Source organism: Culex quinquefasciatus, chromosome 3, assembly GCF_015732765.1.
Source record: "Culex quinquefasciatus strain JHB chromosome 3, VPISU_Cqui_1.0_pri_paternal, whole genome shotgun sequence".
Taxonomy (NCBI): Eukaryota; Metazoa; Arthropoda; class Insecta; order Diptera; family Culicidae; genus Culex; species Culex quinquefasciatus.
The window spans coordinates 24,265,155-24,292,777 of NC_051863.1; the positions used below are offsets into that span (position 1 = coordinate 24,265,155).

At 37.3% G+C, this 27,623-nt stretch overlaps 2 protein-coding genes across 2 annotated transcripts; both read left to right on the forward strand.

Moving 5' to 3' along the window:
- Positions 1–5,640: 5,640 nt before the first annotated feature.
- LOC6047444 (putative odorant receptor 85d) lies at positions 5,641–6,978 on the forward strand. The gene is made up of 3 exons (XM_038260692.1): positions 5,641–6,639; positions 6,705–6,860; positions 6,919–6,978. Exons 1-3 carry the CDS (start codon positions 5,641–5,643, stop codon positions 6,976–6,978), a joined length of 1,215 nt encoding a protein of 404 aa, XP_038116620.1.
- A 2,380-nt stretch (positions 6,979–9,358) lies between these two features.
- LOC6047446 lies at positions 9,359–24,671 on the forward strand. The gene is made up of 6 exons (XM_038263577.1): positions 9,359–10,376; positions 19,131–20,225; positions 21,927–22,831; positions 22,890–23,091; positions 23,150–23,347; positions 23,408–24,671. Exons 1-6 carry the CDS (start codon positions 10,043–10,045, stop codon positions 23,950–23,952), a joined length of 3,279 nt encoding a protein of 1,092 aa, XP_038119505.1. The 5' UTR covers positions 9,359–10,042; the 3' UTR covers positions 23,953–24,671.
- Positions 24,672–27,623: the final 2,952 nt, after the last annotated feature.

Below are 27,623 nucleotides of genomic sequence, written 5' to 3' on the forward strand. Positions count from 1 at the left end.
GGGCGGTTCTGCAGGTTGCGGATCGTCGAATGCAACCTTCTTCGTAGCCATTGCGATTTAGACTGGAGAACTTGGATGGTCTTGACTAGTTGCTTAAAATAAAAATATTGACTGATTTGGACCAATTTTGTTTGCCAACAGTTCGTACACCCACAATTATTTATTGATACCAGCGTAGGATATTCAGTCGATATCACTACATTGTGTATCAAATTGTTTTTCGATTCAATGACACCCCTATATGGGTCATTCTAGGTCAATTGTGTAGACTTACAAGGATTAAGACCAAATTTGGTTGAATGAAATCTCAAATTGATGGAATGAATTTAAATTGCAAATATAAACTATGATCTAGTTTAAGCTTTATCTATTTCTATCCCCTTTCCTTTGCAATTTTGGTAAGTTTTTTTCTATTTTTTTTTTCTCATTCATGGTAATCTCTTAGTTGTAAGCAATAATCGTTCCAAAATGGATTGAGATCTAGCACACAGCTGAAAGGAACTCCAAAACTTTGTTATATATTTAGTTAAACAAAACATTTTTTTTGTTTGCAAGTCAGTTGCTAAACAAATGAAAGTGAAATTGAAGATGGCTGAAAAACTGAGTAGTTGTCCTGTAGACTGGCTCATCGTTGCATGGGAAAATGTAATAAAAAGATCAAAGCAAGCCAGAATATTTTTTCGATGCCTGCCTCAAAAACAACCCCCTCCCATAAAATATGGGACCGATTAAGTCCTGTTAAGTCTACACTTGGCGCACTGCATTTCTATTTTGTATAAAAAAGTGTGTGGGAAATCCTATTTTCGCTTGTATTTTGAATTTTTTATGTTGAACAAATTTGGAAATCGCATATTTCCTTTTTAGAGCAGTGGTTGTTCAACTATTTTCATACCTTCTTCTACCTTTAATTTTCAACTAATTGGTATCAACACACAAATTTTCATAATTTTGGTTTTAATGTCTGCAGAAAGATTAAATTCTCCACATCAATCACATCACATTTCTCAAAAAAAAATCATAGCTTTCCCGGGTTTTGAATTTCCGAAGAAACGGATTTATTTTTTGAATCCCGGAAGTTCCCGGGATTACGGAACGTTTTTTTATATATTCGTTATGTTTTTCAAGTTTTAAAATCATAGAATTAGCTCAATACTATAAATTGGTGTTAGTCTACACTACAATCTAAACACGGATAGCAGTTTTGGATAGCTAAGCAAAATTATGGTTCTATGTTGTGCTTTGAATTTGAAATGCACCACAATTTCCAATCCAATGCGATTTAAAATTAAAATAAGCCTCTTATAAATATTTTTTTAATATAACATGACTTGAAAAGCTTGAAAAATTCTTTAAAAAAGTCTAAAAAACGAAAAAAATTAAATGACACCAGTCCATGTGTAATTTTAGATACTTTTAGACATGTTTTATTATATATAAAAAGTCTTACCCGAAAAATTTCGTCTTTTCCTTTTTTCCTATGATCAAAATTTGATTTTACGCAACTTTTTCCATACAATCTGTAGATTTTCCGGAATCGGTTCCAGAGTGGCCAAAGTTGTCACTTTTTGTCGTAAGAACCTTCCTTGGGCTTAGACGAACCCAACGCAATAAAGAGCACCTCGATCCGACGCTCCGTATTGAACTGATTCGCGTTCGAACAAAACCGTCGAAATTTTTTATATATTTAAATTATATTCAATTCCCTACCACCAACCAGGGAAAACTGGAACTACAGTCTGAATAGTTACAGGAGATATTAGAGCAATACATTTGAAAATCGGTTAACTAATTGTTTTGTTATTTTCCTGTTTTATTCGAAATCAATCAAAAAATCGAAACATCATGCAAAAAAAAAAAAAAAATGATTAAACAACTGTCTTAATTCAAACATTTGTCCTGATTTGCCAAAGATGTTTGAGGCAAAATAATTAAATGTGATATCATTATTTTTTTAAATTAAAAATCATGCAGTCTTTTCCAGTCTATTCAAAATATATAAAATTAAATAGAAAATATACCAAGCACTAAGATTTTTTTTGGATTTGCAAACTATTTTTTTCACATTTTTCCCTTATTAGCAGGGTTACCAGGTCTGAACAAAAAAAATCTGGCAAAAAATCTGTCAAAAACCGTGCAAGCCACTTTTCTCAAAGTAATGAGAAACATTGTGTTCAAAAATTGTGTATTTTCACATTTTATACAATATAGCTTCACAAAATAAATAACATACATCAATTTAACAAATTTTGGAAGAAATAAAAAAATATTTTTTTTCAATTTGCCACTCAAAAAATCTGGCAATGCCAGATTTATCTGGCAACCTGGCATCGCTGCTCATAAGCCAAATGAATGTTGACACATGCTGGATAAAAAAATTATGCTTTTAAAATCTTATCGATTTTTAAGTATTTAACTGTTCATCTATTTTCACAACCAAATCTTAATTTCCAAACCAAAATTTGATATTTTTCAATTTCGAGAATTCTCGGGACAAAATCTTATCGATTTCTAAGTATTTAATTGTTCATATAGTTCCACAACCAAATCGGAATTTCCAAACCAAAATTTGATATTTTTTCAATTTCGAGAATTCCCGGGACAAAATAAAAATCCCGGGATTTTTGTCCCGGTGATTCCCGCGGTGGACGCACTAATTTCGACCAATTTCAGATGTCTTGGACGCAAACGAAAGGGTATTAGATAGGCTTTTAAGGAAAAATAGTTAGAAGTTTCGAATATTTAGCCTAACATCTAATTTTGATAAAATTCTTAATCTGAAGCTTTTAAGTCTTATAAAACTGCTTCCTCTATTCAGACTAAAAGTACCGAATAGCTCCAAATGACGGTACTTGTTTCAGAATTGTGTCCTTGTTACCAAATGGGTAATTTAGAAAGAAAATACAATTTGTTTTTCAGAATCAACTATTTTTTTATTTCCCTTGTAGCCTCGAGCCAGCCTATGTCCGACAATCACTACACCTAGAGGGTGACGAGGGGGAATTTCCGGGAAATCGATCATTTTGGACCTCTCGATTCCCGGGAAATTCGGTCGTTCAATGTTCGATGTTCAAGTTCGAATAAACCAATGCTTCTCTAATCTTCCTATTCAGTAAGTGTAATTTTTAACTTGTCAAAAATTTCAATTACCAAAATTTACCTTAAGAGCGAGTCCATGAGCAAAGCATACCCATCTCGCATCGACCTCACCAACCTGCCTGAAATTTTCATGGGTTGTTTGTACATATAAAACTGGCCAAAATATGAGCACTCTAGGTCAACGGGAAATGGGGCAAATCGGGACACAAAGTTTGAAGGTTCAAAAACGTCAAAAATCTTAAAAAGGCTATAACTTGAGGAAAATTCAATTAAATTTCAAAATTCAAAATGCATCTTAAAGGACTTGAAAAATGCAACAAAATGTAGGGTAGAGCATCCCATTTGTTTAAATTTAAAGGGAGTTATTGGCATATTAGTGAAAAAATAGTATAATTTTCAAACTCAAATAAAAAGTGTTCCATCCAGATATCAACTCGGTTCGACCTGCAGCTTGTAGGGGACATCTGGGACATCGAACCGATGAAACCAAACGACATCCCATACAAAGGGGTATGCCCTGTTCGTGGACTCGCTCAAAGCATACTTAGAAGTTACACCCCAGAAATAAAATCTTAAGTTATTTTATATTTTTCTTATTTACTATTTGTAAGAGGGAAAAGCTTTTTCAAGATAAGTTCAATTTTCATGTCCTCCCTCGAGCATAGCATTCCTCATATACCTAAGTTTATTTTGCGGTATTTTTTTCTTTTTTTTATGTCAATAAGTCATTCTGTGTTTCACGTCAACCTCAATATTAAATTAGGGGAAGGTGGGCCAAGACGACCATATGGGGCAAGAGGAACAATGGCTCGTACGGCCGTAATTTTTACAATTTTGATTATTTCCAGTATGAGGAATTGTTGCTAGCAATGCAATTAGCTGATTCTACTACCACATAACCGCCAAAACGACGTAAACGCCTCGGGGCATAAGATTTAATGAAGTTTTTTACAAAACCTTTATTTCTTATAATATTTGGAAAGTACAAAATAAGGCTTAGGGTCGTTTTAAGGCTCATTTTACCAAAATGCTATTTTTCCTAGATCAGTAGTGTCCCTACCAATGACATGCACCTATTACAAAGTATGATTTAACTTTTGGTTATTTTTGTTGAGAGCTTTTAAAAAATCTTTTTCTGGTGGGGCAAGTGTACCATATGGATTTTTAGTATGGAAAAAATTATGAATTGCTTTAACAACATATTTGATTGGGGAATAAATACATGAAAGTACTTAAAAACTGATAAATAATTGTTAAAAAAATGTCCATACAAAATATAGTGATATTATGAAAATTGACTTTTTATCATCTAAGTAATATTATTTTTCGTAAAAACGATGAATTTTTCAGTAAAATATTATGATTCTATCTAAAAATGGAACACACCTTTCAAATACATTCTAATCTGATGTGTTCAAGTGGGTAACAGTTCAATTGTTAGCAAATTAACATGTTTTTTCATGCATTGTTCCTCTTGCCCCAACGGGTTGTTCGTCTTGCCCCACTAGTTGAGTAGAACGTACGGAAAATCAAAAATTTTAAAATCAATTTTTTACATTAAAAAACAGGATTTTTTAAAAACTTGTTCTAACAAAGTCTTAGTCAAGACCTAGAATAAGATGATTATAATAAAATCCAACAGATTTTTTAACTTTTTAATGGGTTACAACGAGCATTTCCTTAGCTTGTTACACTTGCCCCACTTTCCCCTATATTAAAAAAAACTCTGGCAATCTTTGTAAAGTTAAAGTTCGCCAATTGTGAACATTCGTTTTTTCCTGATAACTGTTTATATTTATTGAACGAATATTTACAGTTGAAATTGTTGTAATTGTTGAAATTGTATCGATATTAGCTATGGTTTTACTTCCAAAATCTAAGAATAAGTTCATGTAAAAAGTTTGTGCAACATTTGAAAACTCGCTCAGTGCGAATTAAGATTTGTAAACATTTTTAGCAACTATAGTAAACTATATAGTTCCGCAAAAAAATGAGGATACTTAAATGAACGTTTCATATAATAAGAATGAATTAATTTTAACTGAATTTATTGAAAAGAAAAAAATTTAATACTTTTCTTTTAACATTTTGCCACCACATATTGGCATAGTAAAAAAAATCCCGGGTTCCGGGAATTCCCGGGAAATGGCACAATTGAACTCTCGATTCCTGGGAAATTTAAAATCTCGAGAATCGTCACCATCTAACTACAACCTGACCTAAACAAATAATTCCAGGTCTAATGATTGTTTTGTCGGAAAACTTTCAATCAGACACGTGCTTCCGAACGACAACATAAATTGAGTTATTATCCGTGATGACAGTTGTCCTTCCTATTTACAACCCCTCCCCATCAATTGGAGTCAGTGAATAATTTATGCGACAACTGTTACAGACTAGACGTTTTAGAGATCCCCGTTGAAAACGAATTCCAGAAAGATGTTCAAAAGCATAATTAGATGAATTTATTATTTAAAAGAATTTTTTGTTGAACTGTTTTGTTTCGGGGTTTGAAACGATGAAAATTCGTCAGTCACTGTTGACATGGCTAACCGCGTAGCTAACTCCGAAGAGCAGCACCTAAAGTCGGAACCAACTCCGCCGCTGCGATTTGAATCCTTCACCAAGGTGATCTACGTGATCGAGAAGATCAGCGGAATCGTACCCTACGATGAGCTGCAGCAGCCAAAGCACTTTTGCAGTTCTGTTTTCACCTGGCTTTACTTCTGGGCCACGTACATTCACCTCGTGCTGTCCATTCTGATGCAGTTTGCTTTTTTTGTGGAATCCGTTCAGAAGAAAGTTCCGATGACCTATCTGATGGTGATGGTCACGTGCATGGGATTCTTGCTGGTTTCGATCGTTAAAATGAGTGTGTATAAATTATACGAAAATCAGCTGAACGAGATTTTGGACCAGCTCAAGTCGCTCTATCCGGATCACGTCGATGCCAAATCGGCTGAAGAGTGTCGTAAAAGGTTGTGGTTCCTGAAACTATTCTCAGTGGGGTACTTCGTGGTGGTTGTCGTGTTTCAAGCAATTCTGTACGTAACTTCTATTTGGAAGTACTTCTCCACTGGATACTGGGAAAAGCTGCTACCATACAATCTATGGTACTGGTACGATTGGCGCCAACCTGTAGTTTTCGAGCTGACCTTCCTGCATCAGCTGTGGGGTTCGACGACTTCCGTGTCGTGTGTCATCCTGCTCGACTCCTTGTACTGCATCATAATCCTCCTGATCTCGATGCAATTCGAACTGCTCGGAAAGCGACTGCTAGCGAACGAAGGGAACGCCCAGGAGTTGAACAGCTGCATCGAGCAGCACCTGCAGTTGGTCGAGCTGTGTGAGCGATTCGAGCGGATCTACTCGCCCTCGCTGCTGGTGACGTTCCTGGGAAGTTCGGCCATCATCTGCTTCTCGCTGTTTGTGACGCTGATTGTGGATGACGCTGCGGAATCGATTCGATTCTCGATTCTTCTGTCGGTCTACGTGATGAACATCTACCTGCTTTGCTACTACGGAAGCATGCTGATGGAGAAGGTGGCTTCAACATAGAATTTTTTTTATGATTTTTTAGCAAATTTGATCGAACCATCCTTTTCCAGAGTTCCAACGTAGCGCAACATGTGTTCAATGGGCATTGGTACAAAATGAGCAAGAAGGCCCGGAAAATGTGTCTCATGATTCTCATCAGAGGTCAGCGTGAGCAGAAAATGACGGCGTTAAAATTTCAGATCGTTTCATTGCCGTGTTTCACCAGGGTTTGTATTTCATTTCACGTTAAAAATTCATTATGGTTTCAAATCTCAAATTTTACAGATTCTGAGCACGGCATTTTCGTACTTCACCTTGTTGAAGGCAGTTCATGAAAAATTTTGAATCCACATTTAGTTTTTTTTGTAAACTATAGGATCTCTCATCAAGTATTGAAGAAATCTTAAATGTTTGATGTCGTTAAAATGTTGAGAGTTCATTCACTGAATGTTTAATTATTAATTCAAAATTAAAGCTAATTTCTTATACTTTTTTTATATCACAAATTGCCCTGAACATGTTTGCATTTTGAAGAAAAAAGATATTGAGGACAAGCTCTCAAAACACAATTTCTGCTTTTTTGTTCAATATAAGCAAAGGAATGCGCAAATCCTTTAAATATAAAGCGATTTTCTCGTGTAAAATCTTTGAATAACTCTTTATTTTAACCAATATCAAAAACATTTTTTCACAAAATTCATGCTTCAAATTTAAATTTCTTTAATTTTGGGGATTCTTAATTTATGAGGTGTTGTTTTGTTGGCAACCTAATTAAGGTGAAAAAATTACCAATTTTGGATTTTTAAGAATGCTTATGCAAATTTTATTTGTGTTTGTGTTTATAAAAATTAAAATACAACACTAAGTTTCAACATTCTGATTTAAAAATGTTTTAAAATGCATTTTACACGCGTCCAGTTGCTTTCCAATCATTAGTTTTCAAAATATCAATGTTTTAACGGAATTTTTTATTCGCGAAATTTAATTTCCTTATATTTAATTTTTTTTAATGTTTTCAAACTAGTTAGAGCATGCTAAATGTGATTTTTTTTTCTTAACTTATTTTTATTAGGTCCTTTTAGGTGCTGTGACCAGGTTGGGACCAAGGATCAGTAAAACTATATATAATAACAAAAAAAAAAAAACTCCTTAAAATCCATACTTGGAGATCATGTAACTGACGAGGGTTACTTGGTCCAAGCGGGTCTTGCAGGTCTTGAACCTGCCGATGTACTCGGAGAAAATCCCCCACAGCTCAGCCGAACTGTAGAGTACCTCCCCGGCTTCCTTCTCCGTGGCTCCACCGTCTCGGGGGCCACCTTGGTTGCTTCCTGCGGGACGAGGGCGATCCTTGGATTTTCCGTCCGGAACTGCGCCCGGCAGCGGAGGGGTCCGTGGCTTCGTGGGCTCCAGAGCAGTTGGCACACCGCTTCGGCTCGGCTTCTTGGACTTTGCACTCGTCCGTCTTGTGGGGACCCCCACAGTTGTTGCACCTGCCTTTCAGGTGACAGTTCCTGGTTCCATGACCCAGCTGCAAGCAGTTCCTGCACTGGGCCACGTTCGGCCGCTTGTTCCGGTAGGCCTCCCACCGGATGATAGTGCTTGCCACAACTTTCATTGCAGAGAGCTTCTTCAGATTGGTGTATCCCTTGGGGAAGACCACAATGTACGGTGTTTAGTCCACGGTGGACTTTTCCTTCCGCTTGATAATATGTACCTCCAGCGCGTCCAGCTTGAGATCCCTCTTCAGAAGGTACTTGACCTCGTCCGGTTTCAGTTCATCAGGAAAACCACGAAGAACCACCCGATGATTTCGTTCGCTCCGCCGATCGTGGGTGAAGAATTCCACATTCTTCTTCTGCAACTTGTCAAAATCTTTGACAGAGAAGCAGGCCACCTTGGTTCCAAATCGGGTTAGTTTGTGAATCGGTTTGGAACCTAATTTACAACTTTCCACTATCGCCCCGAGCTTGTAAAAATCCGTGGTGTTCTTCACCACCAAAGGTGGTTGCTTTTGTTTACCTGCCGACTGGCCGGGTGGTGGAACCGCCGGGGCGTCCCCTCCTCCTGCTGGGCTGTCATTGTTGTTGTTTTTGTTATCCGCTAGCGGGCTGAACTTGTTGTTGTTGAGCAGGGTTTTCTCAACTTTTTCTCCTTCGATGCCGATTCCATTGACCTCGCTGGACTTCTTCCGCTTCCGATTCCCGCGGACGGGACGAAAATCTTCCTCCTCGGAGGATTCCTCCACCTCCATCTGTCAAAAACTTCCAAGCACGCGAGATGACAACACGAGCAAAACACGTCTTAACATGTCGCTGGCTGGCGACTGAGTGATCAAAAAAAAAAAAATAGAAATCACAATTTCAATAATTCTAGATATTTGCAAATTTGCTATCACTCATCCCAACTCCATCTATGAGAACTTCCCGACACATCCACGTTGCATACCACTAGGCGCCCTTTCCCTAGACCAGCACCACATTTGGTCACATGCGCACTGCCTACCTCCGGGGGAGTCAAAATAAAGAGTGCAACAACTCCAACTGACACCCCTCCTGGCGCCCTGCAACCATCACAACAAACAGTACCGCTTGTGGGGGGGAGGGTTTCCCTGACAGGTCCTGGTGACATGGGGAAAAACTCACCACCAAAACAAGACCAGCGAATGTCAACGCGAAGGGAATGATGGTGTGGTGAGTTTTCCACTTGCCAATTTTCCTGATAAGCTCGTCGTCGTCGTTTTCATTCACGATAGTTTGCTCGAGCTCGCCAGGTGGAAAAGTCGGAAAAGTCGCGAGGGTTGCGAGGAGAAAAACTTGTTTTGTGCAGAATAAATTAGTGTTTTGGGGTTTTTTCCTTCTTGCTTTATGGTTTAGAAGTGTGGCTTTTCTTGGGTTGGATGGTTCTTTGTTTTGGCTGGTTTGGATACCTGTTGTTTGCGTGTGGTGAACTAGTTAAGGGACAGGTGTTTTGTTGGATGGAAATTTTCTTTTTGTTCGCCATTGATTGAAAATTCCAACCTCACATATGGTTCGCTAAAACTGCACTTTTCCTGTACGGAATCAATCACGAAGCACAGGATTAGCTCCGGGATTGATGTTCTAAGAGCAGCCACCAGTTGGCACCCGTGAATTGGAGCGGAAAATCGAGATTTTTCCAGCCGTAGTTCCTCCGCTGGAAAAGTGAGTGGGTGGTGAGAGGGAAAAGGAGGGAGCACTGGTGAAGAAGAAAGACAGTTTATTGCCACTATCTCTGGTGGGGGGGAGGTTGAAATTGCGTCGCGACCATCACCTTGTGGCGGAATCTACGGAGGCAAGGTGGTCGCGTCCGCCAGCTTGTAGCGTCTTCGGTGCGACCCGGGTCCCGGCAGGTGGCCGCAGCCGCAACGCTGGAGCTCATCCGGAAGAAGATGAAACCGTACCAGCCGTCGGAGAAGCTGGTCGTGCGGGACAGCGTTTCGCTGTCTATGGACGAGGACCTGAGCGACGACGTCGAGGACGAGGTCTTCATCCGGGATGGGCGCACCTGCAGGACGTACGAGGACCGTGGGGCCAAGCGACCGCTGATGGCGACGGCGAGGCACCGCGGCGGGAACGGGGGTGCCACCGGTGGCAGTGGCCGGAACAGCAAATCAACAAGTTGTGGCTCGTCGAGTCCGATTTTGAAAAAGTACCGACGAAGGCGCTGCTGGAACTGCTGCGAACCGTTTTGCTACGGGCTGGCGGCCATCACGGTGCTGATTGGTAAGTTGGTGAAAAATGAAAAGAAAACATTTTTCCACGCGCGGGTCTCCTGAGACGTGTCGAGACTCAAGGACACGCAACGCATGGAGGATAATCACACGAAAAGGGTAGGGACAGTTGGGGTTTCTCATTCTTAAAAAATATTTCAGTAAAAAAAAATAATCATTATTTTGAAATCTGTGAAAATATTTATCAATGTTTTATGTTTTATCCTTCCATAAAATGGTTTGAAAATATGTTCAAACAAGATCAATTTACTTCTTCGCATTTTTTTTTCGAAAATTGCATCTTTGAAGCTTGAGATTTGACAAGTGCAAAAACTGGTTTTGATTGAAATATATAAGTTTTGCAAAATATTTAAATTCATCTCAAAAAAAATTATGAATTTATATGTCATTATGTACATTAGAGTCTAAAAAAATGACTTTTTATCGGGCATTCAAAAGTTTGTTCCGGTTGAGCCCAAATCCAAAATATGAGCTTGATTGGACGTAACAAGAGCTGGTGCTTTGCAATTGAATTTTTAATAGAGCGTCCAATTTCCCGGGGTTACAAAATTCCCGGTAAACGGGAAATTTTCAACAAATTTCCCGGGGAATCCCGGGAATTTCCGGGAAATTTCATTTTTTTTCGAAAATTATTCTGATATTCTTTCTGGTTAATATTTTGCAACAGAATTGTATAGAACAGCAACTTTAATGGTCAAAATGAGTGTGAGGATCAATTAATGGCTTGACTGCTTGTAAAAAATCATGCAACTCTGAGAAAATATATAAATTTTCTAATTTTTTATGCTGTCTTTAAAATCGTACCGTACATCTGAATATTTGAAGCGAGTTCTTGAAATATGGTTGCATTCTTTGGGTAAATTTCATATGATACGAAGTTGTTTTTTTTTAGTGATTTTTCATGGTTCCATTTATGGTATGATTTCAGTTATACGGCCTAATAAATCAAATAGAATAAAATAATTTTCATAGTGTAAAAGTGGTTGAAAATAAACGATATTTTATTTATATTTAATCCTCTTACGGCCTCGGTGCTTCATAAATTTGTAACTTCAAACAAGCCTTTTTGAAATTTTGTATTATATCAATTCAATTTTCATCCGATATGGTCAAGGTAAACAAAAATGTTAAACACATCTCAATTCTAGACCGCAAGAAGTGAATATCTTATTTTCAAAATTAAATGATTCAACAAAAAATTTCGTTAAGAAAGGTTACCGAAAATAAAATAAATAATATTCTTTCCATAATAGCGTAATTTTTTGTTGTCCATCATGTAAGCAAATAATATTCCTAGTTGTGAATACTTCAAAAATAAATATTGTCTGAATTAAACCTTGACATGAAATTCACAGACAAGCTGATTGTTTCAAAATGAACAGTAGATTGAAATCAATAAAATCAAATCAGGTTAGCTAATAAGTATTACTTTTTGTATTATTTCAAAACATTGGTGCCAAAAAAGAAGGAAAATATATACTTTCGCTTGTATTTCGGGAATTCCCGGGAAATTTATTATTTTTTTTTTCGGGAATTCCCGGGAAATTTTTTCCCGGGATGAGAAATTGGACACTCTAGTTTTAACCCTTAAAAAAGTTTATTACAAAAATGTCACTTTTTGAGGCATTTTGGCAACTGAAACGTGTATTTTCCAACATCATTGTATTGTAGGCCAGATCCTTGCGCATCTTTTGGTATATATAACATTGAATTTTGGAGCACCCTGAAGCTCGGTACAGACCTTCAAAGTTAGTTTTTTTTTCGAAAAATTGACCCCCGGCAAAATCAAATGGCGTCTAGGGCGTCGCAAGGCGCGACGTATATATTTTCTGCGGGGGCAGATTTTTCGAAAAAAAAAAAACCGAACTTTGAAAGTCTGTACCGAGCTCCAGCGTGCTCCAAATTTCAATGTTATATATACCAAAAGATGCGCAAGGAACTAAATAACTACACAATTGTTTTTTAAACAGGGAAATTTGCAGTACTTGTTCATGATTTTTTTTTATAATTTCCAGCCAAACCTGAGATTTCAAAAGAACTAAAATGACAAATTTCAAACGTTAAACAATCAATTCTTATATGCAAAATCAGCTGGGCAAATTAAAAATAACTGGTAGTGATTGCATGCAATCTCATGTTTTTTGTTTAGGTTGGTACAAATATTATTTAAAGTTTGGCAATGCATTTTAAATTGATCAAATTTCCATTGAAATTTTGAAGTTTTTTGAAAAAATATTTTTTTTACCCTGATTTTTTGGGCCAATTTTGAAGGGGTTTCCTTCAAAATTGGCCCAAAAAATCAGGGTAAAAAAAAATATTTTTTCAAAAAACTTCAAAATTTCAATGGAAATTTGATCAATTTAAAATGCATCGCCCTGCGTTTACAAAAAAATTAAGCTTTTTTGGGTTGATTAAAAATCTTTTGTATTTTTGAAAATTTTCGATGTTTAATATCGCAAAAAAGTTTTTTCACTAAATTTTTTGATCATCAAATCATACATTTTTTGAAAACTAATGATTGCAAAACAACTGAACTAGTGTAAAATGCATTTTAAACTCTTTTGCATTCAAATTTTGAGACTATGGATTATTATTTTTTTTTTTATTTTAAGTTTTAAGTTTCCTATAAACAAATAAAACACAATAGCTCACATAAATTCAAAAAAATGCAAGAAATATGTTCTCCCGGGCAGACGGTAATAACAAAATTAATAATATTTCAATAACAAATCCTGTTAAAATAACATAAAGTGTTATTATTTTATCCTGAAGTTCAACTCCAAGAAGAAAAAATAATAACAGTTTCTGATAAAATAACAAAATTTGGTATTGAAGTGATATTATATTGAAAATGTTTAATAACACGATAATAAGAGGAAATGTTATACATTTCAAAAACTCTCCTAATAACAAAATTTGTTATTCGTTCGGTATACTGACTTAGAAATAAAATTACCATAAATCGCACAAATGGAAAAGTTTCTAAGTGTCCATAACACAATCTGTTATTATTTTTTCTTTTGTTAAATATGTTTAGATCTTTGGGATAATTTTGACCAATTTCGTTGGGATCTTTTTTTTTGGCTATGAAATGGGGTCCTTAAGCTAAAATTATTCTGAAAAGTTGAAATTTTAGAAGTGATTTTTTTTAAATTATTTGATATACCCCCTAAGGGATTTTATTAAATTGGCTAGAACTATGGGATAATTTTGACCAATTTCGTCAGGGTCATTATTTTTGCCATGAAATGGGGTCCTTAAGCTAAAATTATTCTAAAAAATTGAAATTTTGGAAGTTGATTTTTTTAATTATTTGATATACCCCCTAAGGGACTTTGCTAAAATTGGCTAGAACTATGGAATAATTTTGACCAATTTCGTCGGGGTCATTATTTTGGCCATGAAATGGGGTCCACAAGCTTAAATTATTCTAAAAAGTTGAAATTTTGAAAGTTGATTTTTCAAATTATTTGATATACCCCCTAAGGGATAATACTAAAATTGGCTAGAACTATGAAATAATTTTGACCAATTTCATCGGGGTCATTTATTTCACCATGAAATGGGGTCCTTAAGCTAAAATTAATCCGATAAAAATTAACTTTTGAGAGTTCATTTTTTTTTAAATTTTGTTGTATTCCCTAACGGAATTGATTTATTTATTGAAAATTTTTGAAGTGTGAATAACAAAAACTGTTATTATTTTCACAGAGCCAGGAAGTCGGAGCTGACGCTGAAGTTCGAGCTGGAGTGAGACCTCGGAGACTGCATCAAATTCAGCAAATTTTCAGCAACTTTTACTTGGAGTCGGAATCTGTAAAGTCGGGTATTTTTGGAGAGCTGAAGTCATCGTTGACGTCATATCCTGCATCCAGCAGACGGAAATAACTTGAGAATAACATATTTTGATATTTGAAAATACTAGGCCAATAACATTTTATGTTATTTATAACAAGATTTGTTATTCGTCGTTATGATATTTTTGTTATTGGATTGTTATTGTAATAACAGACTAATAACATTTTGAGTTATTTTTCGAACAAATCTTTGTTATTATTTTTTGTTATTTTAACAACTAATCCGATCATCCCAATAACAGTTGGAGGTATTCTTCAATAACAAAAAATGTTATTCCAAAGTTGTGTTGGCTCTCAACCAATATCAGACCAATAACAAATTGTGTGATGATAACATAAACTGCTATTAAAGCCTTATGCAAAAATGGATTTTTCAAGAAGATTCCATAACACTTTTTGTTATTTTAACAGTATTTGTTATTGAAATGGCATGAATTTTGTTATTACCGTCTGCCCGGGGAGTCGGAGTTGTCTTCAAAGTATGGATTCAAAGTCGCTTGGAGGATCCCGACTCTGTAGCCCTGACTAGTACAGAGGAGTTATGGCAACTGCAGGTTTATTTGCAAATTACAAATAAACCAAAACAATAACTTTTTTTTTGTTATGGAGACATACCAGTTCAATAACATTTTTTGTTATTATGCTGCTCCACCTCTCCGCACAAAACAACAAATCTTGTTATTCCTTCATGATTCCGTCTGTGTTATTGGTTTGTTATTGCAATAACAACATAATAACAGTTTAAGTTATTCTTCGAACAAATCTTTGTTATTGATTTTTGTTATTTTAACAACTAATCCGATCATCCCAAAAACATATTTCGATCTTCTCACAATATCAAAAACTGACCTTCTCAAGTTATTTCCGTCTGCTCGGGCTTGTTTATTTTTTGCTATCTCGTTAATGTTATACATTTAAATAAACGAAAAAAAACATTAAAATTGAGTATTTTTAAATCGCAATAAAGTTTTTTTTACTTTACACCAGGCGTACTCATCAAAAAAAAACTTGAAAACCTAAACTCTCATCCCCTATCTCCAGAATATCTCGTTATGTTGAATTAAATTTACAGTTTTACAAAGAGAGTTGCTTATTTTTAAACTGTAAAAAGAATACCAAAGTAATATTTGATTTGATTGAGATAAAATATTTCTGGGTGACATTTCTATCAAGGATGCAACTTATTTTTTCTTAATTTTGACTAAATACTGTATTTTTGGAAATACTGAAATTTTCGTAATTTACAATCAAACGACTCGAAATTTTTAAATGTTTATTCACTCTTGTAGAGTTTTTGGAATGAAATACCATCATTTTCACAAAATATTGATTTTTAAGTACTGAAAATATAATAATTTACAATATTGGTATCAAACGATTAAAAAAAATTAACGTAATTTCACTGTTCAAGAGTTTTTGGGATTAAATTTTATTTATCGCAAAATACCATCTTCAGAAAAAATTATTTCCCAATTTTTTGAATATATTTTTATATTTTATGTTAATAGGAAACAAAAAGCAACCTTTGAGGTAAACAGAAGTATTTTTTGCTGAGCTCTATTTTTTTTAAATATCAATACGTTTTGAAATATTTTGAAAGGGCACCTAATTAAAAAAATTAAAGCGAAATCAAATTTGCAGTAGAAAGCACCTTGCTTTTCTTTTTTGTTTTTGATAAAGTATACTGTTTCCAGGTTATAGCTATTTTTGGATGTAAAAATGAGTATATTTTTGATTGAAAAAAGTGTTCAAAATTTATTTTTCTTAGTTTGAGAAATTTTCTATTGTTTTCATTATTGCACTCCCGAGCAGACGGAAATAACTTGGGAAGGTCAGTTTTTGATATTGTGAGAAGATCGAAATATGTTATTGGGATGATCGGATTAGTTGTTAAAATAACAAAAATCAATAACAAAGATTTGTTCGAAGAATAACTTAAACTGTTATTATGTTGTTATTGCAATAACAAACCAATAACACAGAAGGAATCATGAAGGAATAACAAGATTTGTTATGTTGTGCGGAGAGGTGGAGCAGCATAATAACAAAAAATGTTATTGAACTGGTATGTCTCCATAACAAAGAAAGTTATTGTTTTGGTTTATTTGTAATTTGCAAATAAACCTACAGTAGCCATAACTCCTCTGTACTAGTCAGGGATGCAGAGTCGGGTACCTCCAAGCGACTTTGAATCCATACTTTGAAGACAACTCCGACTCTGGATGCAGGATATGACGTCAACGACGACTTCAGCTCTCCAAAAATACTCGACTTCAAAGATTCCGACTCCAAGTAAAAGTTGCTGAAAATTAGATGAATCCGATGCAGTCTCCGAGGTCTCACTTCAGCTCGAACTTCAACGTCAGCTCCGACTTCCTGGCTCTGTGAAAATAATAACAGTTTTTGTTATTCACACATCAAAAATTCTCATTAAATAAATCAATTCCGTTAGGGAATAAAACAAAATTTAAAAAAAAATGAACTTTCAAAAGTTAATTTTTATCGGATTAATTTTAGCTTGAAACCCCATTTCATAGTGAAATAAATGACCCCGATAAAATTGGTTAAAATTATTTCATAGTTCTAGCCAATTTTAGCAAAGTCCCTTAAGGGGTATATCAAATAATTAAAACAATCAACTTTCAACTTTTCAGAATAATTTTAGCTTGAGGACCCCATTTCATGGCCAAAATAATGATCCCGACAAAATTGGTCAAATCTATCCCATAGTTCTAGCCAATTTTAGCAAAGTCCCTTAGGGGGTAAATCAAATAATTAAAAAAAATCAACTTTCAAAATTTCAACTTCTTAGAATAATTTTAGCTTAAGGACCCCATTTCATGGCCAAAATAATGACCCCGACGAAATTAGACAAAATTATTCCAAAGATTTAAACATATTTAACAAAAGAAAAAATAATAACAGATTGTGTTATGGACACTTAGAAACTTTTCCATTTGTGCGATTTATGGTAATTTTATTTTTAAGTCAGTGTACCGAACGAATACCAAATTTTGTTATTAGGAGATTTTTTGAAATTTATAACATTTCCTCTTATTAGCGTGTTATTGAACATTTTCAATATAATATCACTCCAATACCAAATTTTGTTATTTTATCAGAAACTGTTATTATTTTTTCTTCTTGAAGTTGAACTTCAGGATAAAATAATAACACTTTTTGTTATTTTAACAGGATTTGTTATTGAAATATTATGAATTTTGTTATTACCGTCTGCCCGGGCTATGAAAATCAGGCGCCCCACGCAAACAGCAATATTCTAAAATAAAAGGTTGTTCTGTCGAACCCAGGTTGGCCTGGAGGTTCCTAGACCATAATAATTAGACCAGTATTTTTTTTTTGCCATAACGGTGATCTATGCCGTGTTATGGTGGCCAAAAATGGCAATTTACGTCGATTTTAGCATACCTCACATTTTCAAAAAAATATAATGACTCGCCATTCCAAACGATTTCAGCTCCCAAGGAAAAATATTATGAAATTTCAAAAATCTAGCCTAACATTTGAAAAGATCGTATGAATACTTAAATTTCTGTTTTGAAGGTTTCGGGACCAAAGAGCCTACGTCTGAAATAGTAGTTTATGCAACAAGTTGCAAAAAGAGGATTTTTTCAGCACGGGTCGTACATTTATCCAACGAGGTTCACCGAGTTGGATAAATACGAAGAGTGCTGAAAAAATCATGTTTTGCAACGAGTTCCATGCAACATTTTTTGCAATTCCAAAAAACACACACTGAGTGAAATTTTATGTCAAATATTCATGTATTTTGTCAATAAATCGTTTAAATCAAAAAAGTGTTGAAAAGTGTTACTTTTCCAAACAAGTGCTGAAAAGTTGAACTTTTCAGCACCCATTTGAATGCTGAAAAGTAGAACTTTTCAGCATTTATTTTGAAAAGTGTTGCTATTCGATTCTGTTATTTTTGGTACAGAAAAGTAGGCTATTTCGTCGTTCAAGAATGACAGGAAAAGTAAATAGTTTCACGACGGAATTGCAAAAATATTTTTATACGATTCCTCGGAAAAAAATTCATAACATATCTGAAAAATGGTCGAGTTTCTTCAACAGGATTCCCAGATACAATTTTCTGAAAATAGAATCTTAACCGAAAATAAGCAAATTAGGAAAATTTTATTTTTTTTCTCAAGAACTGCAATAACTAAAAAAATGAGCGATGACCTATACACCGAAAGTCAGGCTCAAGTATTTTTGCTACATTTTTTTTTTTGTAAAAAACATATTAAAAAAAATCATCTCCAGATGGATGATTTAATTTTATTTAGCCGCTTTGCAAAAGAAAGGTGACAGGTGTAAAATACTAGCCTATTTAATAACCGTATCTGAATTAACCTAAATTGCATGGTTATTTTCTGAAAGTTTGTCATTTTCTAATCAATAAAATATCTGTTGATAATTTGTAACAAAAAATCACTAATCAAAATCAAATATCTAGAGTTTTTTTTAAAGACCTATAAGAAATTATGTTTCATGTCTAGAGTTTTTTTTTAAATGTCCTATTAGACCTTTGGTCCCCATTCTCCTTTATCCTGATTGCCTAGCTACGGGCGTTTGTTCTATGTAGAGAAATTGTGTGTGTGACACATCTCTCTTCATTGATGCCGCTCGTTGATGCCCGCAGAGTAGAATGGGAATGATTGAAAAGCGTTTCACGATTCCTGAGCGTGACGTGACATCTCTTTCTCACCTAATCCGACAGCTTGCGGCGGATTATTGCGGGGCAGATGTTGAGGATTCTGAATGAATTGCGATGCTTGCTTTGATACTCACAACGTATGTCGCGTCTCCAGCGTTGAATTCAATGGAGACGGATGCACTTTAACGAACTCTGTCTCCCCTCTCAACAGGACTGATCGTGCTGGCCGCCCTGCTGCTGACCGCGTTCCCAGCTCCACTGCAGAAGATCAAGGTCTGGTTCCACAAGGAGTCCCCGTTCGGCGGCAGCGCCAAGTTCGGCAGCTTCCTGTACAGTGATGGCGGGGGAGGCAACAGCAACAACAACAACAACAACACGTCCGGGCTGGAGATGGTTCCGTGCACGCAGATTACGGTGCAGAAGGTGTGGTCGCGGGTCATCGCACGGGTCAACAGCGAGAGTCCGTTGCGGAAGGTGGACGTGAACGGGGACGGGGTGATGGACTTGGTCGTTGGGTACGGGATCGACGAGATGATCGACGACGCACGTGGGTACATTCCGAGGTGCACCTCGCTGAAAACGGGTCTTACGGATATGTGCGGGGGTGGGTTAATGGCGTTGAACGGGATCAACGGGGAGACGTTGTGGCAGAGGTGGACCTCGTTTACGATCTTTTCGCTGAAGTGTACGATCGACATCAACTCGGACGGGCAGAGTGACTGCGTGGCGGCGGGGCGGGGAGGGTTGATCCTGGCCGTGGACGGGAGAAATGGGAATATTTTGTGGGAACTCAAAGACTATTCGGATTTGGAGAGCTATGCTGAAACCAGCATCGTTCTGTACACGATTAATGTGGTGCGGGATTTGAACAACGATGGGATAGCCGATGTGCTGGCGGTTCACGTTGAAGAAACGCAACGAGCTCACGGAGGACACATTAAGCTGATATCCGGGGCGACGGGAATCATCCTGAAGAGCATTCCGACGCCGTATCGTGAGGAAATGTTCGTTCCGATTCAGCAGTTGATGGGCAAGGACGGTGCGGAGCAGTTTCTGATGGTGTCTGGAGGACAGAATTCTCCGGGGGGAATCTACACGCTGAAGCAGGAGAACTTGATGAAGTTTGTTGGCGAGAAGGACTTTGAACCGGTGATGCGCATCGATTCGTCTGGGTTTATGGTTCCCGCGGTGCTGACCGATCTGAACGGGGACTCGGTGGAGGACATCGTAATCAGCTCGTTCAACTCGACGATCTACGCTTTTGACGGGATGAACAAAAGTCAGCTGTGGTCTTATGCGATTCCAGGTAAGTTGCGGTCATAATTATAAATAAACGTGAATATTCGAAGTTCAAAGTGCAATGGTCCTAAAATGTTTACGTTGTTCACGAAACGTAATCATCAGATAAGGTGAACATTCAATGTTCATGTAATTTATTTGTGAATGTTCATGAACATTCGAAGTTAATCAAATGTTCACTTTGTTCACCAAACGTGAACATCGGATGGGGTAAGTGTGAACATTCAATGTTCATAAAATTAAATTTGCGAATTATCATAAACATTCAAAGTTCAAAGTGCAATGGTCCTCAAATGTTCACGTTGTTCACGAAACTTGAACATTGGAAGGGGGAACTGTTAACATTGAATGTAAATTAGATCGTCCAATTTTAACGGGTTCTGTATCCCGGGAATTCTTGAAATTCCGGGAAATTTTTGAAACAGTCATAGAATCTATGTTTTCATTGTATTGTTTATGTTTTTCAAGCTTAAAATCATAGAATTGGTTCAAAACTAATTATTGGCGATAATCTACACTTCAATCTAAACAAGGATCGAAGTTTTTAGATAGCTTTACAGAAATTTAAAAATAAAACATTGGGTTTTAAACATTAAATTAAAATTAAATAAGGCCGTTGCAAATATTTTTCAAAGCTTTTGTCACTCCCCCCTTTAAAATCGGTCCAAAAAACCAGGAGGGGTAAAAGAATTTCAAATAACTTAATTTTTTACCGGATATAGAAGTCTAACACACAAAAAACTTTGGTAGAAAAAAACCACCGCGATCCACCGCGATAAATTTTTGACAGTTCGACGCCAACGAATTATTTCAAGAAAATTTACCGCGAACCAAAATCAAATTAGCAATGCAACTCCAAGCTCTAAACCGACATTATAACGATTTAAAAAAAAAGCAGAAAGAATGCTGACATACAATTTTTAATGCTATAAATTTTTCTTGAAATAATCCGTCGGCGTCGAACTGTCAAAAATTGATCGCGGTGGATACTTTTCTACCACAGTTTTTTGTGTGATCACATTAGGGCTTTTGTTATTTTGATTTGGTTAACCGCGGTGGATTTTCTTGAAATAATTCGAACGATGCTTTGGTGGATTTTTGACAGTTCGAATTATTTCACGAAAATCCACCGCGGTTAACCAAATCAAATTAACAAAAGCCCCATTGAAATGCTTTGGTGGATTTTTGACAGTTCGAAATATTTCAAGAAAATTTACCGCGGTTAACCAAAATCAAATGAACAATGCAACTCCAGTCTTTTAAAAAATATATAAAATCAAATAGAAAATATTCAAAGCGTTAAACATTTTGCGGATCTCTAAACTAAAATTTTAACGATTTACCCTTATAAGCAAAATGAATGCTGACATAAAAATGTTAATGCTATAAAATTCGTATCGATTTCTAAGTAGTTTTCCACATCCTAATCTGAATCTCAAGACATTTGTTTGTTTTTTTTTCAATTTTGGGAATTCCCGGGAAAAAAATATAAAAAAATTCCGGAATCCGGAAATTCCCGGTTTTGAAAAAATCCCGAGAATTCCCGGACGCACTAATGTTCATAACATTCAATTTGCGAATAATCATGATTATTTGAAGTTCAAAGCACAATGACCCTCAAATGTTCACGTTGTTCACCAAACGTGAACATCGTATGAAAAATTTGTGAACATTATCGTTCATGAAATTCAATTTACGTGTATTCCAGCTTCCGAAAGCGTCAGCTCGATCGTGCCCGGCCACTTTGACCACGACAACGTGACCGATTTCATGGTCAAGTACAACACCGGTGCCGGATTCCCCGTGTACTACTACTCGCAGACGACGATCCTCAACGGAACGAACGGGCAGCCGTTCCTGGACAGCAGCGTAAAGGACTCCGGAGGTCCAAACAGCCTTCTCGGGGGACTCTCGATCTCCCAAACCGGCGGAGGGGACTTTTTCCTGCACTGGCAGCTCCAGTGCCGGAACAAGTTCGAAACGACCGACGAGTACCGGTTCATTCCGGAGTCGGACATCATCCAGCAGTCGCGCGCGGACACCTGCATGCTCCGGTACAACCAGTCCAGCGTGCTCAAGCTGTACGCCATCAACCGGCACGTGAAGCCGCCGGGCGCGGTGATCTTCTCCAGTGACGACCTCCAGATCCGGCTGAACGAAACGGCCAGCGAGCAGCTGCGCGAGAGTTACGTGGCCCCGATCAAGCATCCGAAGATGAAGCTCAAGGTGAAGGACGACGGGCGGAAGGCCAGCGAGAGCCAGCAGCAGCAGTCGCTGTCGCAGCAAACGCAGTCGGTTCGGATGGACAAGAAGCTGGACCAGAAGGTGGCGCCGGGAGAGGAGGTCGATGACGGCGCGAATGTGGGCGTGGTGATGACCGGTCCCAATAAGGTGGCCAGCGAGATGAGGAGGCAGAGGCTGCGCGAGCAGATGTTGAACACGAATAGGGTTCCGGAAGCGCTGGAGGTTGAGGAGGAGAACAAGCGGCAGGAGAAGCTGAACATGAACGATGTGTACAAGAAGTTCGCGTACAACTCGAACAACCCGATGGGGGAGGACGTGGAGAAGCCGTACATTTACGTGCCGTATGATGATCCGATCAATCCGGATTTAGTGAGTAATTGGAAGAAGGCTTGTAGAATTACGTAGTCACGATTATGTATAATTACAGCGAACCCAGTTTCTGCAGTCCCAGATGCAGCTGCCGGACTACTCCGAGCGGGACTACAACGCAGCCGGTATCGATGAAGACAACCGGCCGTATCGACCGCGTCCTGCTCCTCGTTACAAGGACATTGGCGCTCGGCAGCAGCTGCCGCAGCAGCAGCAGTACTCGGGAGGACGCGATGTTCGGAGCAAGTTTGGAGGATTCGGTAAGCTTGTAGTGTATGAAAACAGTGGCGAAGAATCACGAAGTTGTGTTTATTGTAGACGAAGTTGACCTACACGATCCCAATTTGGAGGAGCAGGTTTTCAACGAAACCAATCCCAACTCGCAGATCGTTAAGAAGGTTCTGTTGAACGATGAGATTCTAGAGGCACTCAAGGAGAACGATAGTGGCACTAAGGGATCTAAAGAGACGCTCTGGGACTTGGAGATGGAGAAGGAAGCGAAGGAGGCCATCAACGGTAAGCAGTCAATATTACCTAAGGTGATAACTTTAAGTTTAAGACATTTCGTTTTTGAAGATGTGACCTCCCTAAACTACGACTACAACAAAGAGAAGCGCCAAGCTGACCAGAAGACCAACGACACAACAACCCCGACGACGCCCACTCCAGCGACCCCGGAAGCTCCCCCCAACGAGAACGTCCTACCGTCAATCTCCTCCACCGGAGTTCTCCTCAAGTCCCTCAACAGCTCCGCGGCCAGCCCCACCATCGACTACGTGTTCGTGATGAACATTCGCGAGTCGGAAGTCTACCCGCCGCTGATGATGGAGCAAGACCTGGACTGTCTGCGGGAAAAGGCCGCCGGCTACCAGACCTACACCCCGGATGACCTTCCCCAGCTGGAGAAGAAGCTGCTGAAGCAGTGTCTCCGGGCGCGGCTGCCGAATCTCAAACCGACCTACCAGAAGTTCGAAACGCAGATCCTCGTGACGCGCGTCGAGATTGGCTGTTCGTGCGGAAGCGAGCTGAACCCGACCCGCGAGGTTTGCTCCAAGCTGCACAGCTACGACCAGCAGCGGTGGACCGAGTACATGGGAAATGCCGGCAGTGGCCGCTACTGAGATTGGGGCGGAGAGGGTGAGATGATGGTCTGAGGCTTGCAAGAAGCTGGAGCGGGCGCCGTAACTTCTCTGAATACTGATTTGAAACTCCCTTTCTTCGCAAGCTTATTCGAACCCTTTACAGCATTCACAAGACCCTAGCAGTTTCCATTCTTCCACACAAGAGTCAGCAGAACAAACAAAACAAAAAACTATTGTACAAACAACTGTAATCTATACTACTAAATAATAGATTTCTTTTAGATTCTTCACTAAACAGACAAACAAAAAGTATTTAAAAACTATATTTAAATTGGTAAAAAAGCAAACGACAATTCAATCAAAGCATTTGTAACATGGTATAACAAACAATCTAGCATCTAGCATTAAGAAGGTATCGCAAACGGAACCGGAAATTATGGGGATGGGCAGGTGTGTGATTGGAGAAGATAAACCAAATCCATATATTTAAAAAAAAAACTACAAAAAGAAAAAAGAGAAGTAGAATAGAACAATGCATCCAGAGCTAACTTAAACATATTTGAATGCGTATAAAAGACAGTATATAAACCAAATGCACAGCAGATACAGCATCTTTCATATTTTTATTTTATAACAGACAAAATAAATAAAGTGTATAGCTAAGTGGGCAACAAATGAGTTTAGGAATCAAACGTATAGTGAATGGATGTTAAGCTAGGGATTTGAAAAGTGTAAATAAAGGTGAAAGGTATATCAAATGGCGTTTTTCTGTTCCGAAAGGTCTGAATTGGAAATCATAATTATCCCTCTACTGCCCAAAAATTTGTTTCGAAAATGTTAATTTTTCCCTTCCCTTTTACGAAAAACTTTACTTCTCTTGTTTTATGTTTTTCTTGTTTCATTTTTAGTATTTTAATTCATCTTGTTTAGTTTATGTTTGTTTTTGGTAGTATTTGGCCTATTCTACCACCTCCTATTGTAACATTTTGCCTATCTAATTTTTTCATGTTTTTACAGTAACTTTTTCAATTTTTTGCTTGTTTTTCACATTTTTTGCTTTAAATGGCACCATTATCATTAATCCCATGACACAAAATAAATTAAATGTTAACTAATTATGCTTTTTCAATCGGTCGTTTAAATTAACTTCTAACTCTTACATTTAAATAAAACAAATAAATAATCAAGATCTACTCCGCATCGCTGTAAGAGTTTAAAATCAAGATTGAAATGATGTGATAAATCATTTATAACCTCGTATTTCGCTTAAACACATCAAAATTTAAAAGAACATATAAACTTCTCTTTACTCTTACAGTTGGTAGCTTGAGTTTAACAGCAGAAAAGTTAAAACTGTGTTTGATCAGCATTGCTTTCACCAGAGAAAATGGTTGGTTTAGTAATACTACAGTCGATTTAATCGTGCACGGCTTCGTCGCGTTGTTTCTGCCGTGGTTTAAAATATGAAAAATATAAATCATGCATCTTTTACACTATACAGTCACAAGTATATGTTTAACAATAAAAAACTAACTCTACTTGATTCGCCCGCAATACCTTTCGGGGTATATCCTAGGATTCAACCTCTCCTACTAACATTGAGTCCAAAACCACCCTACAAACATCTATCGAGGTTTTTAAGCGAAGATGGCGTTCGAATGGTAAACGCCCGAAATGTCAAAATCACGCAGTGGTACCAACATTACGGAAAAAGTGTGCCATGACATGACAGCCACATTTTTTTTTCTAATGTTGGTGCTACTGCGCGATTTTGACATATCGGGCGTTTACCATTCGAATGCCATCTTCGCTTAAAAACCTGGATACCACTAAGGTGACGCAGGGATCCTTGCGCACTTTAGATAGGTGTTTACTAACATTCCTTCCGTTCCCCAAAAGATAGCTTGGACCAGGCGAGGACCCCCTTATGCCCTGGGCTGTATTACACACTCACCAAAAGATGAAGACATGGTATCTCCCGTGTTGGATTATTGTTCCAGATGAGGGTCTAACACAACCAGACCAAACAGAGGGATAAGCGTTGTGGAGCCATCCGTGGATAGGGCGTTCTAAAATGCTAATGCTAATGCTAATGCTAAATGGCGCCATTATCATTAAAATTGCAAAAAATGCGTAGAGGCATAGTCTGTGACAATAGAAAAAATACTGCATACTTCTTTTTACTTAAAATATAGGAAATCTTATTTAAAAAAACACAGCCAGAGTCTAGTTTTGTAATTAACAAACAACACGTCTTATTCCACACAAATTAACCACAAAACTGATTTGACAATCTTCATTCACTCTTTCGCCGGCCGCGCGCATCTCGCTGTTTTCTCGCTTGTTGTTCTCTTTCGCAGCTCGCTAGCGCGCTCTCGCACTCAATCCGCAATCTGTCAGCTAACAAGGTAATACAGTCGTGCCTCGGTTCAGCACCGCATATGGGGGATGCAAAACCGAGGCACAGAGCTTATGGGATTTTGGCTATATGGGAGACATTGGCTTTAATCGTACGAAAAATCATGCAAACATCAAAAAATTATAGTGTTTTGGAATCGGGATGATGTCAGCTATCCATTAAAATTATTATTTCATGAAAGTTTTCACAAATATACGTATTTTTCCTGTATTTCGAAAATGCATATTTTTTTCTCTAAAGAAACCAAAAATATATTTTAATTGCAATATGGGTATCTAATGTTCAGGTTTTTTTCATACATTTTGGATGTAACAATAACATTTTTAGAAAATACTCAAAATTTCAATTTTTACAATATGGGTATCAAACGATCGGGATTTTTTCAAACATTTCGAATGTAATAACAACATTTTTTGAAAATACTCAAAATTTTCACAAAACTACGTATTTTCGAAAAACATACTCAAAATTTCAATTTTTACAATATGAGTATCAAACGATCAGGATTTTTTCATACATTTCGTATGTTATAACAACATTTTTAGAAAATAATTTTCACAAAATTACGTATTATCGAAAAAATACTGAAAATTTCCGTTTTCACAATATGGGTATCAAACAATCGGGATTTTTTCATGCATTTCGAATGTAATAACAACATTTTTTGAAAATACTCACAAAAATCCTCAAAATTTCCGTTTTTACAATGTGGGTGTCAAACGATCGGGAGTATTTTGAGTATTTTTTTTTTCGAAAATACGTAGTTTTGTGAAAATTTGGAGTATTTTCAAAAAATATTGTTATTACATTCGAAATGTATGAAAAAATCCCGATCGTTTGATACCCACATTGTAAAAACGGAAATTTTGAGTATTTTTTTCGAAAATACGTAGTTTTGTGAAAATTTTGAGTATTTTCCCAGCAAAATCAATTGGCGTCTCGGGCGTCGCGAGGTGCGACGCATATCTTTTTTGCCGGGGCAGATTTTTCGAAAAAATGCCAAACTTTGAAGGTCTGTACCGAGCTCCAGGATGCTCCAAACTTCAATGTTATATATGCCAAAAGATGCGCAAGGATCTGGCCTACACGCCAGTGATGTTTTTGGTAAACGCATTGGTGGCCAAAATGCCTCAAAAAGTGACATTTTTGAAAAAATCTTTATTCACGGGTTAAATCCCATTTAAAATTGAAGGGCGGAGCGCCAGCTCCTGTTACGTCCAATCAAGCTCATATTTGGGATTTAAGCTCAGTATGCCCACCTGAACAAACCCCTGAATGCCCGCCAAAAAGT